Source organism: Nerophis lumbriciformis, linkage group LG35, assembly GCF_033978685.3.
Source record: "Nerophis lumbriciformis linkage group LG35, RoL_Nlum_v2.1, whole genome shotgun sequence".
Taxonomy (NCBI): Eukaryota; Metazoa; Chordata; class Actinopteri; order Syngnathiformes; family Syngnathidae; genus Nerophis; species Nerophis lumbriciformis.
Window position 1 is genome coordinate 12349924 of NC_084582.2, and position 21671 is coordinate 12371594.

General features: G+C 40.7%; 1 protein-coding gene across 6 annotated transcripts in view; it reads right to left on the minus strand.

The window, feature by feature from the left end:
* ebf1a (EBF transcription factor 1a) overlaps positions 1-21671 on the minus strand; it is a 162210-nt gene that overhangs the window by 16598 nt on the left and 123941 nt on the right. For 4 of the 6 annotated variants that reach the window (XM_061928116.2, XM_061928117.2, XM_061928119.2 and 1 more), the window contains exons 12-14: positions 15639-15704; positions 8606-8762; positions 121-300 (exon numbers count right to left, since the gene is read on the minus strand). In XM_061928116.2, the coding sequence (XP_061784100.2) occupies positions 121-300; positions 8606-8762; positions 15639-15704 (403 nt within the window). The remainder of the gene's footprint in view (positions 1-120; positions 301-8605; positions 8763-15638; positions 15705-21671) is intronic. The other 2 variants (XM_061928122.2, XM_061928120.2) reach the window with 1 other exon arrangement.

Genomic DNA, 21671 nt, shown 5'->3' on the forward strand with positions numbered 1-21671 from the left:
ATTTCACCCCTGTTAACGCAACTTTTTTTTATACGCAAAAACCTTAAAAAAATGAGGCCCCTGGTCCTTTTATGCCGCTGATGGATGGCTTAGGCTCCAAGATGTGATGCATTTACTCACTAGCATACGGCGAGTTGCCTGCAGATCCATTGAGGAAGTTGGGCGAGGTGCCCAAGGTTGCCATGCCAGAGTTAGCGTAGCCATTCATGCTAGTGGAGACAGAGCTGTAGCTACTCTGCTGGGGAGTGGAGCTGGGGACATAACCATGAGGAGACACACTGCTTGTACTCCTACTGAAACCTATAGACAGGGAAAGAGGCGGAGAAGACGGAAGAAGGGAATAGAAGAGAGAATAGGTGTTAAAGATATACGAGAAGGAGGCAGACCAAAATAAAACCATGCAATGCTGCCAATGAGAGAGTATGCATGACATCAGAAAAGGGCAAAAGTCAATCAAACCTTTTGAGTGGCAGAAAGATGAGGCAGCTTCAGACAGGCTGCTTTATTGCAATGCAGACGATATAAATAAAGACCATCAGGACTCGCACCATGTGTCACTGCTTACGTGAATTTACAAATAGGTTGGGTGATGTGGACTAAAATCCGTATTGCACTATGTCATACTTGCCAACCTTGAGATCTCCGATTTCGGGAGGTGGGGGTGGGCGTGGTCGGGGTGGGAGGGGGCGTGGTTGGGGGCGTGGCTAAAAGGGGAGGAGTATATTTACAGCTAGAATTCAGCAAGTCAAGTATTTCATATATATATATATATATAATATATATATATATATATATGTAACAAATACTTCAAGTTCAGTGAATTCTAGCTATATATATATATATATATATATATATATATATATATATATATATATACGTATATATATATACATATATATATATATATATATATATATATATATATATATATATATATATATATATATATATATATATATATATATAAATAAATACTTGAATTTCAGTGTTCATTTATTTACACATATACACACACATACCACTCATCTACTCATTGTTGAGTTAAGGGTTGAATTGTCCATCCTTGTTCTATTCTCTGTCACTATTTTTCTAACCATGCTGAACTCTGATGATGCATTGCTGTGTGGCACGCACAAAAGTGCTTTCATCAAATGCACTAGATGGCAGTATTGTCCTGTTTAAGAGTGTCACAACATTGCTGTTTACGGCAGACGAACTGCTTTACGGTATACAAAAACATGACTGCTGTTGTTGTGTGTTGTTGCCGCGCTGGGAGGACGTTAATGAAACTGCCTAACAATAAACCCACATAAGAAACCAAGAACTCGCCCTCCATCATTCTACAGTTATAACTTGATTGGGCAGGTATGCTGGTTATATTGTGGGTTAGCGGACTCAGGTCCATGAGGACCTGAGTCCGCCTGAATTTCGGGAGATTTTCGGGAGAAAATTTGTCCCGGGAGGTTTTCGGGAGAGGCGCTGAATTTCAGGAGTCTCCCGGAAAATCCGGGAGGGTTGGCAAGTATGCACTATGTATGGCAAGAACGATATATATCACAACATATTATTTACAATAGACCCTTTTTAAAAAAAGGTTGCAGGTTGCTCCTCCCTTAACTGCTGACATATCCTCATATGATACTTATCGTACTTGTGCGATAATTTAACCCTCTGTTGGATAAATTATTCCAAAAACCCTAAACTGTAGGATAGTTAGAGCCCTTCGATACATGGATATTAGCAGACCAAACAGGATACATCCTGTACTGCATTGTCTCACATCCATACAGATAACTGTTTTAAAAGTGGCAGAATCTTTCGACTAGGTTGTAGTTTATTTAAAGGTAAAACTTCATTAAAACGGTACTGTACTAAACAGTGTTGCACAGTATGTATGAAAGCTTTACTGTAGCAGATAATATTTGTTGTCAAAATACGACCATTTTACAATACAATTTGTCATTTGCCATCTGGCAACCCTGCTCACAGTAGTTGTTTTGTGAAGTTGTATTTTCCTCTCTTCAGGTATTCATCTACTTATTATATTCCTGTTAATATCTGCTTATTTCTGCTGCAACGCGTTGCCAACTACGGTACTCTTCTGTTAAGGTGTACTAATCTGCTTTTCTGTGGCTTTGATTCTTTACATTCATGGTAGCTTAGCTGTTAGCATGGCTGCTTGTCTCCTACTGTGTGTTGCACAGCAGTTGTCTTCTAGTCCTCCACTGATAAAGAGATTTGAACGCAAAGCACCGTATTTTTCGGCCTATAAGTCGCTCCGGAGTATAAGTCGCACCGGCCGAAAATGCATAATAAAGAAGGAAAAAAACATATATAAGTCGCACTGGAGTATAAGTCGCATTTTTGGGGGACATTTATTTGATAAAACCCAACACCGAGAATAGACATTTGAAAGGCAATTTAAAATAAATAAAGAATAGTGAACAACAGGCTGAATAAGTGTACGTTATATGAGGCATAAATAACAACTGAGAACGTGCCTGGTATGTTAACGTAACATATTATGGTAAGAGTCATTCAAATAACTATAACATATAGAACATGCTATACGTTTACCAAACAGTCTGTCACTCCTAATCGCTAAATCCCATGAAATCGAGCTAAATAATATTATTTGATATTTTATGGTAATGTGTTAATAATTTCACAAATAAGTCGCTCCTGAGTATAAGTTGCACCCCCGGCCAAACTATGAAAAAAACTGGTAATTTATTTGCAACCATGGAGGTGAGGATCGGTAATTTAGAATTGGCTATAGATAAATAGCCATTAGTTGCACTCCCTCACCTTCACTGAGGATGGTACATTGCATTGGCAACGCGTTGTTGCAACTCGTCATATTCAATTTTGCTGAAAACTGCTAGAATGTGTCATCAACGTGAATAATCACGACAGAGCGATATAATTTAAATATCTATCGCAGGCCAAATTTCAATAATTTCTATTGCATACCTTCTTTTTTTTTTTTTTTTTTTTTAAATCGTACAATCGCAGTGCACATAAGCTATTTGCTTGATTTGCAAATCCCAGACCATTGCATTGTCATGTTTACGTTAAAGTTAAAGTTAATGTACCAATGATTGTCACACACACACAGTAGGTGTGGTGAAATTTGTCCTCTGCATTTGACCCATCACCCTTGATCACCCTCTGGGAGGTGAGGGGAGCAGTGGGCAGCAGCGGTGCCGCGCACGGGAATCATTTCTGATGATTTAACCCCCAATTCCAACCCTTGATGCTGAGTGCCAGCCAGGGAGGTAATGGGTCCCATTTTTATAGTCTTTGGTATGACTCGGCCGGGGTTTGAACCCACAACCTACCCACCTCAGGGCGGACACTCTAACCACTAGGCCACTGAGTAGGCACAGTTAGATTATGTTTCTGCCTCTTAAAATACATTTTACACAAAGACTCCAAGTACAGTCGAACCTTCAAAGTTCACTAGTAGTGATTTTCTTTGAGTAGCATAATTCAACTAATTTGTCTGAAAAGGAGCAAGAAGAAACAGAATGTTAACTCACTTTTCTTGAGTTTTTGTTGTTGTTGCAACAGTTATTCCAAAAGAAGGAGAGCGCAAATGTGGGGTTTGCATGTATTAAAACACGTGCAAACTCGATAGCACACACGAGGCTGATCTACTAAGCTTGTGCGCAGAAGATTGCTTCTCTTAAGTGAGCAAACAAGTCCATGCAATACATTTTGTGTCTGTCATCATGTATATGCAGAATATACAGTTTGCTGATTATCAGAACGCCCACATTGCTGGAAGGAGGAGCGCTGGCAGTGTGATTTATCAAGGCTAAAACTGTTCTGCGGCCGCAGGTTTGTGTCTATATTAAGCATGTTTAAAAATACGATGCAAACTGGCACAGTTACGCACAAATGGCTGTAGGAAAGGAGGTGATCACACTGCAAAGAGAGACAATGGACAGAGAATCATCGGTCTTACGTGTGTGTTAATATATTTGGATAAAAAAACAATAAACATATCGTCTATTTTGACATCAGCACCTCCAAGTCCGAGTCCATGGTTCTCGCCCGGAAAAGTGTGGAGTGCCATCTCCGGGTTGGGGAGGAGACCCTGCCCCAAGTGGAGGAGTTCAAGTACCTTGGAGTCTTGTTCGCGAGTGAGGGAAGAGTGGATCGGGAGATCGATAGGCGGATCGGTGCGGCGTCTTCAGTTATGCGGACGCTGTATCGATCCGTTGTGGTGAAGAAGGAGCTGAGCCGGAAGGCATAGCTCTCAATTTACCGGTCGATCTACGTTCCCATCCTCACCTATGGTCATGAGCTTTGGGTTATGACCGAAAGGACAAGATCACGGGTACAAGCGGCCGAAATGAGTTTCCTCCGCCGGGTGGCGGGGCTCTCCCTTAGAGATAGGGTGAGAGCCGCTGCTCCTCCACATCGAGAGGAGCCAGATGAGGTGGTTCGGGCATCTGGTCAGGATGCCACCCGAACGCCTCCCTAGGGAGGTGTTAAGGGCACGTCCGACCGGTAGGAGGCCACGGAGAAGACCCAGGACACGTTGGGAAGACTATGTCTCTCGGCTGGCCTGGGAACGCCTCGGGATTCCCCGAGCTGCCCCCGCGACCCGACCTCGGATAAGCGGAAGAAGATGGATGGATGGATATTTTGACATGTTATAATCTTATAGCTGCTGGATAAATTAAGAGGTGATTAAAACACATTCAATTAATTCGTTTTGGTTTTTGCTGGCGTTTATTTTTTAAATTGTGCTTGTTTTTTCATATAGTAGATATATCATTAACATATCTTCTATTTGAAAACAACTTCCTGAAATGTGCATTGTAAATGGCTTGGATTAAGTTTGCTGTCGAATGTAATATAATATGCCATTTTTCTTTGATTCTATTGGCATTTAAAAATGTATTATTTTTATTCTCTTCCCAGATTCCAAACAGACAGCAACTAAAAGCCCACATTTTCAATGGAGCTTTGGCGGTTTATGAGTTGTCAAGTCTCCTTGTAAAATCTGAACTGCGTCCTGAAGCGGTCTCGTGCTACAGCCGGGCAAGAGAGGCACGCTTTCCACGTCATCCTTTCCGGGTCCTTACCTACATGAAGGAAGCCGCAAAACGCATATTGCGAAAACACCCCCTCCATTACTCGACACACACCTCGAAGGCCCTGCACATCTCTTCACATTGCTAGATAAAGCACACTCCCGCCACTTACTACGCTGCGTTTGTATGCTTCAAATCGCCCCGCCTCTGAGTGGGGTGGCACGTGCCACCCCAGGCCACCCGCTGGCCACGCCACTGCTCCCAGGGTGCACTTTCAGCATGCTTAAAATTGGTTTCCATTGTAGATTGAATTGTAGGTCTTCTTTTAAAATGCCCATAAAAAGTGGTACATGTCTGCTGCATGTTTCAAAACATAGCAAAACACCACAGGTAGGAACATGATAACATGAATGTATAGTTAATGAGTGTCTCTGTGGTGAAAGCTGCATAGTACCCGCAAAATTGTCATTTAAATATGCCGGTCTGGGCCACCATTGTGTTTTCAACACCTCCAGGCAACTTCAACCCTAGACTAACACCCTCCTCCCTCCCCAACGCCCCTCCACATCCCACCTCCCCGGATTGTAAATAATCAAATGTATACTTGTTCTTATGCTTTCTGAACTCACTATGTTCACTACTTGCTGTACATATCCTACCAAGTCAGACCTACACTGTTTCAATGCCCATTTCTCTGATGATGCAATTGTTGATGATTGAAGTGCTGATATCATCCAAACCTAACCCCCCACCCTCCACATCCCACCTCCAGGATTGTAAATAATGTAAATAATTCAATGTATATACTCTGATGATTAACTTGTGTGATGACTGTATTATGATGATAGTATGTATCTGTACCATGAATTGATTTACGTGGACCCCGACTTAAAGGGGAACATTATCACCAGACCTATGTAAGCGTCAATATATACCTTGATGTTGCAGAAAAAAGACCATATATTTTTTAACCGATTTCCGAACTCTAAATGGGTGAATTTTGGCGAAATAAACGCCTTTCTAATATTCGCTCTTGGAGTGATGACGTCACAATGTGACGTCGCATCGGGAAGCAATCCGCCATTTTCTCAAACACTGAGTCAAATCAGCTCTGTTATTTTCCGTTTTTTCGACTGTTTTCCGTACCTTGGAGACATTATGCCTCGTCGGTGTGCTGTCGGAGGGTGTAACAACACGAACAGGGACGGATTCAAGTTGCACCAGTGGCCCAAAGATGCGAAAGTGGCAAGAAATTGGACGTTTGTTCCGCACACTTTACCGACGAAAGCTATGCTACGACAGAGATGGCAAGAATGTGAGAATATCCTGCGACACTCAAAGCAGATGCATTTCCAACGATAAAGTCAAAGAAATCTGCCGCCAGACCCCCCATTGAATCTGCCGGAGTGTGTGAGCAATTCAGGGACAAAGGTCCTCGGTAGCACGGCAAGCAATGGCAGCAGTTTGTTCCCGCAGACGAGCGAGCTAAACCCCCTGGATGTCTTGGCTCACACCGTCCCGAAGATGATCAAGAGAAGAATATCGACCCTAGCTTCCCTGGCCTGCTGACATGAGGGTATGTCTACAGAATATATTAATTGATGAAAACTGGGCTGTCTGCACTCTCAAAGTGCATGTTGTTGCCAAATGTATTTGATATGCTGTAAACCTAGTTCATAGTTGTTAGTTTCCTTTAATGCCAAACAAACACATACCAATAGTTGGTTAGAAGGCGATCGCCGAATTCGTCCTCGCTTTCTCCCGTGTCGCTGGCTGTCATGTTGTTTTCGTCGGTTTCGCTTGCATACGGTTCAAACCGATATGGCTCAATAGCTTCAGTTTCTTCTTCAATTTCGTTTTCGCTACCTGCCTCCACACTACAACCATCCGTTTCAATACATTCGTAATCTGTTGAATCGCTTTAGCCGCTGAAATCCGAGTCTGAATCTGAGCTAATGTCGCTATAGCTTGCTGTTCTATCCGCCATGTTTGTTTGTGTTGGCTTCACTATGTGACGTCACAGGAAAATGGACGGGTGTATATAACGATGGTTAAAATCAGGCACTTTGGAGCTTTTTTTAGGGATATTGCGTGATGGGTAAAATTTTGAAAAAAACTTCGAAAAATATAATAAGCCACTGGGAACGGATTTTTAATGGTTTTAACGATTCTGAAATTGTGATAATGTTCTCCTTTAAACAAGTTGAAAAACTTATTCGGGTGTTACCATTTAGTGGTCAATTGTACGGAATATGTACTGTACTGTACAATCTACTAATACAAGTTTCAATCAATCAATCAATCAATCAAAATGGTACAAGCAGTCTTGATAGATCACCCGCAACATGTCTACTAATAGTTCACACAATGTTATAGTTTGCATGTGCTGTTTAGCAATGATTTCGATCTTCGTAAATCAGGCACTTACTGTTTTTTGTGAACTTTCTTTTGTTGTTGCAACATTTATTCCAAAAGAAAACACATTTTATCTTTTAATATCAACAATAGTTAACCTTTTGTACTATTGTCTGCCACGGTTTTACCCCGGAAAAGATCAATTCTATTTCTGATTATTTCTTATGGGGACGATGTAAAAATCCAAACACATAGACTAAGGCCTGAAAGGTACATGCATGTTTCAGCAGCTGTGAAAGTCAAGTATAAATAGTAATGAGTACATGAATGAGTACATGAGTGGTAACCAACAAGCCATTGTCACGCTTCTTATCTGGGAGTATACTGAAGAGGACAAATTGTCACTTTATTCCTTGTGCATGGATAATGGCCATGGTAATATAAGCCAAGAGAAATGTTGGAACAATCTTGAACGGCATATGGCACGGAGGAGGAGCGATAAAAGAGTGATCCAAGTACTAAAACAAGAAACCTCTAACCCAACTGGCCCGTGGCCATAAATAAACACATATATATTGATGAGGAAATTCATACTATTCACTCCTCTTATGTGAAGAATAGAGTTGGAGGGGTTTGGGCTACGGTGGGAGGACAAGATGGAAGACTATATAAGTGTACATCCCAGTTTCCGAATGCTGACACAGCAGAAAAAACACCTGGAATTGATCACTCGTGTACTCTGCACTGCAACAGTGGCTCCACTTTAACCATAAGAGTATCTTGCAGCATAATTAGCACCAGTACTCCAACCTCATTAAAAGCGGTGGTTGTATTCTCCGTACAAAGAAGATATTTGCGGAAGGAAACACATCCAGAGGCTTATCCATCCATCCACTTTTCTCTCCTTCCCCTGATACATGTGATGAATCACCCCTGACTGCACCCACATCTCTCTCTGTCAGACGGGGGCCGACCCCAGTCTAATATACACACCCCTAGGACCCTCTCGTATTTCTCCATCGTACCTCATCCGTGACTCTCCAGGTCCACATTCTTTTTATATACTCTCTCCATCTTTCTCCCCTCCCTTTATTTAGTCACCGCCACTCCTCCCTAATTCCTTGTTTGTTTTTTTTAACTCTCAAAATGTCAAATTATTCTGTAAACACTTTGTCTTGAAAATTTGTGTCATCTTCACTCACCCTGATTGGCTGTTTGAGCCACTTCTGACCCGGTGAAGGAGTTGACGGCCATCATGCCCGCGTGTCCACTACCAAGCCCGGCGAGCTGGTTGTGCCCTCGCGGCACAGTCGTATAGAGCGCTTCCGCGATGTCTGCTGCTCGTTTGAGGATCATCTCCTGGCATTGAGGAAGGTGCAGAAGAAGAGAATAAGTCAGAATTGACATCTTTTGTGCACATGTCAGGCTCGAACCAGCGACAACACTAGTTTTGCCAACTATTGCACCTATTTTGTATTGTATATTGTATAGTAGCTATTGTAGAGATGTGACATATGTAAACAAATCAAATCTTTTCAACGGCTCTTTTAAGTGAATGATGAGAACTGAGCAGTTGTGAGCCATTTGTATGAGAGCTGTTTTAGATGTGTGTGCGGATGCAGCATCAAATACATAAATGGTATATATATATATATATATATATATATATATATATATATATATATATATATATATATATATATATATATATATATATATATATATATTTATATATTAGGGATGTCCGATAATGGCTTTTTGCCGATATCCGATATTCCGATATTGTCCAACTCTTTAATTATCGATACCAATATCAATCAATACCGATATCTACCGATATATACAGTCGTGGAATTAACAGGTTAACCAGGTATGGTGGAGATAAGGTACTTTTAAAAATAATTAATAAAATAAAATAAAATAAATAAATTAAAAACATTTTCTTGAATAAAAAAGAAAGTAAAACAATATAAAAACAGTTACATTGAAACTAGTAATTAATGAAAATTAGTAAAATTAACTGTTAAAGGTTAGTACTATTAATGGACCAGCAGCACGCACAATCATGTGTGCTTACGGACTGTATCCCTTGCAGACTGTATTGATATATATTGACATATAATGTCAAGGAACCAGAATATTAATAACAGAAAGAAACAACCCTTTCGTGTGAATGAGTGTAAATGGGGGAGGAAGGTTTTTTGGGTTGGTGCACTAATTGTAAGTGTATCTTGTGTTCTTTATGTTGATTTAATAAAAAAAAAAAAAAAAAAAAAAATTATACCGATAATTTAAAAAAACGATACCGATAATTTCCGATATTACATTTTAACGCATTTATCGGCCGATGCCGATATTATCGGACAACTCTAATATATATATATATATATATATTGGGGCAGTTTTTTTGTTTTAAATTGGATTAATTGGATTACTGTATTTTTCGGACTATAAGTCGCAGTTTTTTTCAAAGTTTGGCCGGGGGTGCGACTTATACTCAGGAGCGACTTATGTGTGAAATTATTAACACATTAGCGTAAAATATCAAACAATATTATTTAGCTCATTCACGTAAGAGACTAGACGTATAAGATTTCATGGGATTTAGCGATTAGGAGTGACAGATTGTTTGGTAAACGTATAGCATGTTCTATATGTTATAGTTATTTGAATGACTCTTACCATAATATGTTACGTTAACATACCAGGCACGTTCTCAGTTGGTTATTTATGCCTCATATAACGTACACTTATTCAGCCTGTTGTTCACTATTCTTTATTTATTTTAAATTGCCTTTCAAATGTCTATTCTTGGTGTTGGGTTTTATCAAATAAATTTCCCCCAAAAATGCGACTTATACTCCAGTGCGACTTATATATGTTTTTTTCCTTCTTTATTATGCATTTTCGGCAGGTGCGACTTATACTACGAAAAATACGGTAATTACATTTTGGAATTTGGATTAATCATGATTAACCAAAGGTAATCAGTCGATTGCATGATTAAAATTTGCTTAATTTAAAACGTTTTACATTAATGCATGTCATTTATTTGCCAAAACGTTGGAAACAGTTTTATCTGAAATTCATTCTGACTGTATTTTGGAGTGAAGTTTGCCAGTGAGCATGCCAGTTGGACTCTCTGAACTAATTTTTCTTTACTGACAGTATGCATTGATCTGATCGCTGATGGCGGTTAAGGCAATAGAGCTCAAAAATAAAAATTGCATGAATGATTTAAATGTGTACATAATTAATACATTTTTTTGTGATTAATCACATGAGTTAACTCTTTAATTTTGACAGCTATAGTATATAAATATACTGTATAGCATTGGTGTCCAAACTACGGCAAGTCCGGCCCGCCGGAGCTTACAGTGCGGCACGCGAGACATCACAATTTGAACAAAAATGGAATCGATCTTGCTGCCCTCTTGCGGGCGAAGGCAGAATCGATGGATGATGACCATGAATTAGGCTTGCTTTAATCCATGAAAACTAAAATGTTATTTTGTTACAAATGATTGTTGTTATGTCACAATCAACGCTCTGCTGTGTGACTAAAAAAAAAATTACAAAGAGGAGTTGGAAAGTCGACAGATTTAGCGAGAAAGTTGCCAAGTTGGTCACACTGGGCAACTCATGCCCTCGTATTGAGAGTTAAGTTAAGCAGCGCAATAGCCAATGAGCTACGGTGGAACCTTGATTTACGAATCCCTCTTTTTACGAATTTTGTACAAACTTTGTCTCTTTGTATGAATGTTTCATCCACCTATCGTGTGCCTCGCATTTTGTGCCCGGCAGCACATTCATTGTCGGCGGGCTGATCGAGCTCCAGTACTCATTGAGTCGGCCCAGTGTTGTGGTTAGCTACTGTGCTACTTTTTGTCCTTTTTAAGTGTTTTATTTTTGCCATTATACAACTTTTTTCTAGTTTTGCTAGCTCAATATGAGTCCAAAGAAAGCAATGGACAAGCGATGTGTGGTTTGAAACATTCAGGCAATATCCACAGCGTTGTCAACACTGTAGACAAAGAAGGCTAACGGACAAGGTAAAGTGGATTTTATTTTTTATTGCTAATCATCTTAGCTACCTGTCTGTTAAACTTAAGGAGATTTGTGATTTCAAACAAGGACAGTATAAGCCCCTTTACACCGCATAAACTTTTCAGGAACTTACACCTTGTGTTTCCACCTAAAACTACCCGGGTAGATTTAGTTCTTTAAGAACCTTTTGGAGTTCCTCCTAGCTCGTCGGGACTTTTGATTGATTGATTGATTGATTGAAACTTTTATTAGTAGATTGCACAGTACAGTACATATTCCGTACAATTGACCACTAAATGGTAACATCCGAATACGTTAATCAATTCAATGGTAGCTTTTCGAAGCTACCCGGAACCTTTTTGAGTGTGGGCTGTGCTGTCGAATGGTGATTGGTTGAACACTATTGGTGGCGTTCCTAAAGCCCTTTTTTCAAACACACGACCACCATTGCGGAGTATTCGAGGACAAATTGTTTATTTGTTATTTGTTGTGTATTTCTATTACAACAAACTTGACAAGAAAGAGAAAGATGCACAAAAGGAACTTTTGGGTTGCAGCAACTTCTGTGGGGCGTCTTTGTGCTGAAGAACGCTAATGAGTGAAACTATCTGTGTTTCAGCTCTGTGCAATTTAATGTTGTTTGTTATTTTTTACAAACTTAATTTTGATATGGGAAGCGATGAGAAGTGGACGGATTCTTTTAAACATATTTACGGAGGAGCAACAACCTCAGCTGCTTACTACTCTGACTTAGTTGGCAAAATGTGAAATAAAGGAGGCAATACACAAGTGGAATGAAGGTAAATAACATCAAATATTAACTACCGTATTTTTCGGACGATAAGTTGCAGTTTTTTTCATAGTTTGGCCGGGGGTGCGACTTATACTCAGGAGCAACTTATGTGTGAAATGATTAACACATTCGCGTAAAATATCAAATAATATTATTTAGCTCATTCACGTAAGAGACTAGACGTATAAGATTTAATCGGATTTAGCGATTGGGAGTGACAGATTGTTTGGTAAACGTATAGCATGTTCTATATGTTATAGTTATTTGAATGACTCTTACCATAATATGTTACGTTAACATACCAGGCACGTTCTCAGTTGGTTATTTATGCCTCATATAACGTACACTTATTCAGCCTGTTGTTCACTATTCTTTATTTATTTTAAATTGCCTTTCAAATGTCTATTCTTGGTGTTGGGTTTTATCAAATCAATTTCCCCCAAAAATGCGACTTATATTCCAGTGCGACTTATATATGTTTTTTTCCTTCTTTATTATGCATTTTCGGCCGGTGCGGCTTATACTCCGGTGCGACTTATACTCCGAAAAATACGGTATTTACTTTATTACATGTTGTAAAAGTAGTCAGTGACAATCCATTTGTGTAGTTATTAGCCTCAACCTGAGTGAACAGAATGCTAATACTAACAAGCTTACGCTAACGCCAATGTGTTCGTGTTGTTAGCGTGAGATAAACCCAGACATTTATTATTTATATATTGCTATTTGCAGCTGAAATGGACCACAAGGAACCTGACCCTCATGAATTCATCATTTACTGAAAGGATGACTTTCTGACTGTTGGACATTGCAGACAAAAGCCTGACTTCATATGAACAATTTGGTACACCTTATTTAGACAATCATATAATAATTGCTTTGTATTTCATGTGCCGTATTTTTCGGAGTATAAGTCGCACCGGAGTATAAGTCGCACCTGCCGAAAATGCATAATAAAGAAGGAAAAAAACATATATAAATCGCACTGGAGCCCGGCCAAACTATGAAAAAAACTGCGACTTATAGTCCGAAAAATACGGTACTTCCTTTTTAGTACAAGAACTTGACCTAATATTGTCCGCTTATTTACATGGCATTAGTGTAGAAATATAGTAAACCATTCCTCCATATGTCATCAGCCTGATTTGAATAAACTACCTTGAACTGTAAAAGGCGGTGGAAAAACAAACCACACACTTCTACAGGAAACCATAGTTTCAAGAACTAGAGGTTCCAGGAACTAAAGGTTCCTGACCTTTTTGGGCCTTATGCGTACGTAAAAGCAGGGTGGCTGAAAATGAGGACAGTTCAGCTAGTTGTTGTTGTTTTGACTTTCTTATCAAATAGAACGTTGATCCATTACTCCAGGGGTCCCCAAACCACGGCCTACCAGTGACCAAAATCCCACCCGGGGATTTTTTTATTTTGTATTATTATTTTTTTAGAATTTGTTCTGTCTAATCCATTTTCTACCGTTTGTTACTCTCGGTGTCTCCTAGCATATGGTCTAAAAATGCATTATCCCATCGATAACGTGACATCATTGCGCTCGTAATATATATATATACAGCCCGGCTCCAGGCCAAATTTTTTTTAACCCAATGCGGCCCCCGATTCAAAAGGTTTGGGGACCCCTGCATTACACCCTTGTTATGTTGTTTGATATACAATACTCTACAGCGCTTCATATTGTGTTGAAAGTGTATAATTTTTCACTGAAATATGGACTTTTTTGTGGTAGGAACCCATTAGTCATGTTTACACTGATTCTTATGGAGACATTTGCTTCAATATATGAACTTTTCTATTCATGAACTCTTATCAAGAGCCAATTAAAGGCCTACTGAAACCCGCTACTACCGACCACGCAGTCTGACAGTTTATATATCAATGATGAAATCTTAACATTGCAACACATGCCAATACTAAAGTGCAATTTTAAATTTCACGCGAAATATCCTGCTGAAAACGTCTCGGTATGATGACGCCTGCGCGTGACGTCACGGATTGTAGAGGACATTTTGGGACAGCATGGTGGCCAGCTATTAAGTCGTCTGTTTTCATCGCAAAATTCCACAGTATTCTGGACATCTGTGTTGGTGAATCTTTTGCAATTTGTTCAATAAACAATGGAGACAGCAAAGAAGAAAGCTGTAGGTGGGAAGCGGTGTATTGCGGCCGGCATGCAGCAACACAAACAAAGCCGGTGTTTCATTGTTTACATTCCCGAAAGATGACAGTCAAGCTTTACCTTTGGCCTGTGGAGAACTGGGACAACAGAGACTCTTACCAGGAGGACTTTGAGTTGGATACGCAGACGCGGTACCGTGAGTACGCTTCCAAACATTTGATCGCTTGCCCGTACGTGCGTGCCGCTATGTGCATGTCACGTACGACTTTGGGGAAATATATGTGCTGTATGAACTTTGGGGAGGTGAACGGTACTTTGGGCTGTGGGATTGAGTGTGTTGTGCAGGTGTTTGAGTTGTATTGGTGGGTTATATGGACGGGAGGGGGGAGGTGTTTGTTATGGGGGATTCATTTGTGGCATATTAAATATAAGCCTAGTTGTGTTGTGGCTAATAGAGTATATATATGTCTTGTGTTTATTTACTGTTTTAGTCATTCCCAGCTGAACATCAGGTCCCACCCGCCTCTCACAGCATCTTCCCTATCTGAATCGTTCCCACTGCCCTCTAGTCCTTCACTCTCACTTTCCTCATCCACAAATCTTTCATCCTCGCTCAAATTAATGGGGAAATCGTCGCTTTCTCGGTCCGAATCGCTCTCGCTGCTGGTGGCCATGATTGTAAACAATGTGCAGATGTGAGGAGCTCCACAACCTGTGACGTCACGCGTATATCGTCTGCTACTTCCGGTACAGGCAAGGCTTTTTTAATCAGCGACCAAAAGTTGCGAACTTTATCGTCGATGTTCTCTACTAAATAATTTCAGCAAAAATATGGCAATATCACGAAATGATCAAGTATGACACATAGAATGGACCTACTATCCCCGTTTAAATAAGAAAATCACATTTCAGTAGGCCTTTAAGTTCGTAAATGGAGGTTCCACTGTGCAAACCCTTCACTGTCAATTCATTATCTAGCGCAATTTTTAATGTGACAGTGTGTGAAGTCTACACAACGTACTGTCGCACAGCCACATTACCTGTGTGCGAAATTACATTTGGGACTGGAAGCGCCACATATTTTGCAGTTTTTGCCTGACAGTTTAAATTGTTCTTGCTATTCTTTCACTTGCACGACAGTTAGAAACGTTGAAACCTAGAACATTGTTTCCCGTGTAAAAAAATAGCCATGTTGATTAGTAAACAGGACAAACAAAATAAGATCTTAGAAGGAAGGTATGAAGGCTTCCATGCTTGTGTTTACCTGGTTATTGTGAGGCATCCCGTACAAGGCTTCAACCAGGTCCGCTGCTCTCTTCAAGATTACCTCCTACAATCAGGGGGCAGAGAGGGGGGGAAATTGATCATGAGTGTGGCGGCTGGAAGAGTTCAGTCTCTTTCATTCCATTTCACTAGTAGCATTATGCTGTGAATGCAGAACAGAGGCCGCGACGACAGGAAGACGGCGGTGAGAGCGGCAGGCGGGAGGAAGAGAAATGGGCCCGTCCGTGCACTTTGTAACTGGCCGGGCAGTTTGGGAGACACCGTTTAGCTGTGAATAAAACATGAGCCGCGTATCGCTCTTATCAGAGGGCCATCTTTTGCATCTTCTCCATCCTTCCTGTTGGATCACGTATCTCCTGCACATGATCGCGCATCAATCGAATTTAGCACAACACAGCGTCAGGCTGACAGCGACACAACTCTCCTCTTTACACTTGACCCTGATAATGTTCCACGTGAATAGTCACTTTGTGCCATAACTTTGAATGGAGTAGTGCTCCATTCAAACATTTATTCTTGCATAGAGTTCATTTTCTACCACTTACCCTCCTTATTACCCTCTCTGTTCTTTTCACTCGTTCAGTCTATGAGTCTGTGTCTCAAGGCAGTCCTTCTATATCTATATATACATATGTATGTGTGTGTGTGTGTGTGTGTGTGTGTGATGTAGACACCTACAGACCTAAGAAACCCTTTTTAAAAGTTAATGTGCCGGGGCCAGGATATATGCTGGAGGCGCGACAACCAGAAAATTGCAGCCCCCGCCCCTCCAATCCTCCCTCGTTTCGTTCTCTCCCTCCTTCTCTTCCACTAACACACACACACACACACACACACACACACACACACACACACACACACACACACACACACACACACACACACACACGCTGTGCGTTATACCCTTCTCAGTGTATCCCTCGCTGTGAACAAGCCCCGGAGCATGTGTGCTCTCTGTTCCGTGACACACCGCCTTTCAATCAGACCTCATATCACACACACACACACACACACACACACACACACACACACACACACACACACACACACACACGCACACACACACACGCACACACACACCGCAGCCACACACATGGCGGAGGCTGTCGAGCACGCCCAGGACATGACGGGAGGGTCAGCAAAGCAATAAAGATTGTAGAGCGCTGTCCGAGGTGCTAAATTCACTCAATAATGGGAGCGCTGCCTCTGTGTTAACCTCCCATTACTAGCACTACTGGGGGAGGGAGAAAGGGAGGCAGGTGGGAGGAGGCAGGAAAAAAGGGGGACCAGAGAGAAGGCCCGCTCGGTGTGATTGAGAAATGTAGAGGCCCGAGTCAGCTAAGTGGTTCTTTAGTATGTATGCGTCGTTCCTCGCCTGCTTCTCGCTACTCTTCCTCAACGCCAGATGCCTCCTAGGGATTGCTAGATAGGTAAATGGATGGATGGGGGCTGGGGGGGGGGGAGGAAGGAGGAAGCGAGGAGGTAGGAAATGAGGGAAAGGTGAAGCATTAGGGCACAAACAGATCCCCAGATGGAGAAAGACCGCGTGCAGGGAAGACAAGTGAGATACTGTGCTATGAAGTAAAAAAAAAAATGTTTCAAGGGCCACATCTTAAGAAAAATTAAACCAAAATAAAAAAACATATTTAAACTTGTGTGGAAAAAGACCTGTGCTAATCAGATGTATTGGAACATGATAGTTACACATTTATATTTAAACTTATATTCAGTGCTGGCATGCCTAACAAGCATGCTCAAACACAGTTAGACTGTTTTCGTTTATTTTCTATTTAACCAGGAACAAAAATCCCATTGAGGTTGAAAACCTCTTTTTCAAGGGAGTCTTGGCCAAGAGGCAGCAAAGTTACACATACAGTCGTGGTCAAAAGGTAGGCATGGTGTTTCTGGGATTAAAGGCCTCACCTTTTTCTCCTCCAAACATATTGCTGGGTATTGTGGCCAAACAGCTCAATTTTTGTTTCATCTGATATCACATGGACAAAGATAAGACCTTCTGGAGGAAAGTTCTGTGGTCAGATGAAACAAAAATTGAGCTGTTTGGCCACAATACCCAGCAATAACACCATCCCTACCATCAAGCATGGTGGTGGTAGTATTATACTCTGGGCCTGTTTTTCTGCCAATGGAACCGGTGCTTTACAGAGAGTAAATGGGACAATGAAAAAGGAGGATTACCTCCAAATTCTTCAGGACAACCTAAAATCATCAGCCCGGAGGTTGGGTCTTGGGCGCAGTTGGGTGTTCCAACAGGATAATGACCCCAAACACACGTCAAAAGTGGTAAAGGAATGGCTAAATCAGGCTTGAATTAAGGTTTTAGAATGGCCTTCCCAAAGTCCTGACTTAAACATGTGGACAATGCTGAAGAAACAAGTCCATGTCAGAAAACCAACAAATGTAGCTGAATTGCACCAATTTTTTCAAAAGGAGTGGTCAAAAATTCAACCAGAAGCTTGCCAGAAGCTTGTGGATGGCTACCAAAAGTGCCTTATTGCAGTGCAACTTGCCAAGGGACATGTAACCAAATATTAACATTGCTGTATGTATGCTTTTGACCCAGCAGATTTGGTCACATTTTCAGTAGACCCATAATAAATTCATAAAAGGACCAAACTTCATGAATGTTTTTTGGGGCAAACAAGTATGTGCTCCAATCACTCTATCACAAAAAAATAAGAGTTGTAGAAATTATTGTAAACTCAAGACAGTCATGACATTATGTTCTTTACAAGTGTATGTAAACTTTTGACCACAACTGTATAATTACATTCACATTACACTTTAAAATGACAGGATGGACATCAAGTAAAACGGTTACAGATTAATTGATGTTGCTTCAAATGCTCTCAGTTTAGATTTAAAAGCATTTAAGCTTCCAGTCTCTTTGTAACAAGTTCCAAGCACAAGGAGCTGCATGGACAAAACATTTTTTTTCTCCAGCTCAGTGCGAGCAAAAGGGACAGAGAGCAACAGCTGATCGTTGGATCTCAGAGCATTGTGAGAGCATCTCCTGTGCAGGTCACTCACAGAACTGTAACATAGTCCAGATTTGAGTCGGCCTTGAAGTGAACAAATCCTTTAAGGCATCTTGACTCATCCTGTTTTTTTTTTTCGGGGTTTTTTCTTAGTGAACGCCGTATGATCCACCCAAAACCTTGGGTCTTACTCGCAAGCATTAGCTTATAGCTAGAGATTTACATAGCTTTGTTTTCCAACTATGGGAAGAAAGAAAGTGAGTGTGAAGGACAATGCTGAGAAAAAGAAGTGGATGATCCATCCATTTTCTACCGCTTGTCCCTCTCGGGGTTGCAGATGGGCTGGAGCCTATCCCAGCTGCATTCGGGCGGAAGGTGGCGTACACCCTGGACAAGTCGCCACCTCATCACAGGGCCAACACAGATAGACAACATTCACACTCACATTCACTCACTAGGGCCAATTTAGTGTTGCCAATCAACCAATCCCCAGGTGCATGTCTTTGGAGGTGGGAGGAAGCCGGAGTACCCGGAGGGAATCCACGCAGTCACGGGGAGAAGATGCAAACTCTAAACACAAAGACCCCAAGCTCCAGGATCGAACCCAGGACCTTCTTTTTGAAGGCATATGCACTAACCCCTGTCACACTGCCTGAAATGGATGATATCAGATCAAAAAAATGTTGGTGATACAAAGAAATAATAAAAAACGTGACCTAGCGTGTCGCCAACTGCTGGTCTTCACCATACTGAAGCAGAAAGAGTGTTATGATCCGCTGCCCGGATCATATTTTTTGTTTACGTTTTCAAGATACTTGTGTTTTTGGTTAGTTTTGGACTCCTTGAGTGCCTGTTTTGTACACCTGAGTTTGTTGCCATGGCTGCTTATTATTTTCACCTGCCGCGTTTGTTCCCGACGCACACCTGTTTGTCATCACTGACATTATTATTTAAGCCTGCCTTCCCTGTCATTCTGTCTTGCTTCGTAGTTTGTTTTCACACAACAGATGACGACTTTTGTTTCCTGCTCTGAACCTGCTATCTTCCACGCTAGACCCCTTTTTACCTTCTAGCTCCCACGCTAGCTCCTTTAGTTTTTGCCTTCCGTGCTATGAGCACGTTTTTGTTTATTCCAGTATAATTTATTCCGTAAATAAATCATTTCTTCTACCTTCACGCTGTGTCCGAAGTCCGTTGCATCCTGGGAGAACGAAACCCCGCATCACCATGCGTCCCGGTCGTCACAAAGAGTCTAATGAAGTGGTTCTTAACCTGGGTTAGATGGAACCCTCGGGGTTCGGTGAGTCGGGCTCAGGGGTTCGGCGGATGTCAAGACACACCCGACTCATCGTGTAAATACAAACTTCTCCCTACCGGCGTATTACGGATACGGCAACAGCAGAAGTCACACTGATTTGCAGGTGTGTAATTTGTTGTGAGTTTATGCACTGTGTTGGTTTTGTTCTTTCAACAAGGTGATGTTCATGCACGGTTCATTTTGTGCACCAGTAAAAAAAACATGGTAACACTTTAGTATGGGGAACATATTCACCATTAATTAGTTGTTTATTAACATGCAAATTAGTAACATATTGGCTCTTAACTAGTCATTAAGTACTTATTAATGCCTTATTCGGTCGGCATGGCCTTATTATAACCCTAACCCTCTAACCCTGACCCTAACCCTAACCAAATAACTCTAAATTAAGTCTTTGTTACTTAGAATATGTTCCCCATACTAAAGTGTTACCAAAAACATATAACTTTGTCTTGAATTTGAAAAAAAACAACATTTTATTTTTCACTAAAGAAGGTTTCGGTGAATGCACATATGAAACTGGTGGGGTGCGGTACCTCCAACAAGGTTAAGAACCACTGGTCTAATGCCAGCCAAGGATGTTGAAATAATATCTAACCGGTGGAGATTTAACCATGAAAATAAGGAAAAGCTGCTAATGGTGCGCTTGACAAAGAAGCAGCTGGAACGAGATACCATAGTAATCGACTCTCCAAGGTAAATGCTGAACATTATTATTTTATTGCTTCATAAAACCACTATAGTCGTTAATGTTACATTCATATTACAATATTTCTTATCTAAAAATATTTTTGTTAAAATTGTGCTAATTTGGGGGCCAAGCACAACTAAAATAATTTCAATTAATTTCAACTAGAGACGTTGAGTTAGGATACAAGTGTTTTGATTTAAGAGTTAAGAGCTCGGTCACAGAACCAATTAAGCACTACCGTATTTTGAAATAATCCCCTCTTTCAACACTATTGCACTTGATTTAGCCTCCATCATTGCGAGCGGTTAAGGTGAGATAGCAAAACGATGCCGGGTAAACAAGATTCTGCATGTTTTTTTGGTTTAATAATATTGGAGTCATTTGTGTGATAGGTGTAAACCAAGGGGGTCCAAAGTGCGGCCCAAGGGCCATTTGTGGCCCGTATAATTTTTTCTAATTGGCCCACGACACATTCTTGAGACAAAATAAACCCATTCTAGATGATAACCCACAAAATATAAAAAATTAAAATGGAAAAAATTGCACACTGCTCAAATCCGTCCAAATATTAGACCTGAAAACCAAAATGTATGCGTCTTAATATATATTTTGTATATTTAGTTTCATTTCTGTGCTTTCTGTCTTGATGGAAATGTGTACAACTTTCTTGCAAGATATGGTGAGTTTACAAAAGGTGCTTGAAAAGCTCTTAAAAGGTTTTACTTGATGAAATATTAGTAAAGAATAATAATAAGAAGAAATCACATGTCTCAAGGTGCTTGGATTGAATATTACACTAATTTGCTGTTTTACCTAAAACATAAAGCTAAGATGTGGATGTTTTGTTCAGATAGTTTAGCATATATGATTAACCTACAATGCATTGGTTTTAGTATCTTTCATGTATGTATTAAAGTAGCCTCCCACATCGTTCAATTGTATGTGTGCAACCCTCGCTGGGAAAAGTTTGGCCACCCCTGGGGTAAAATGTAATAGTTTCCCCCTTTA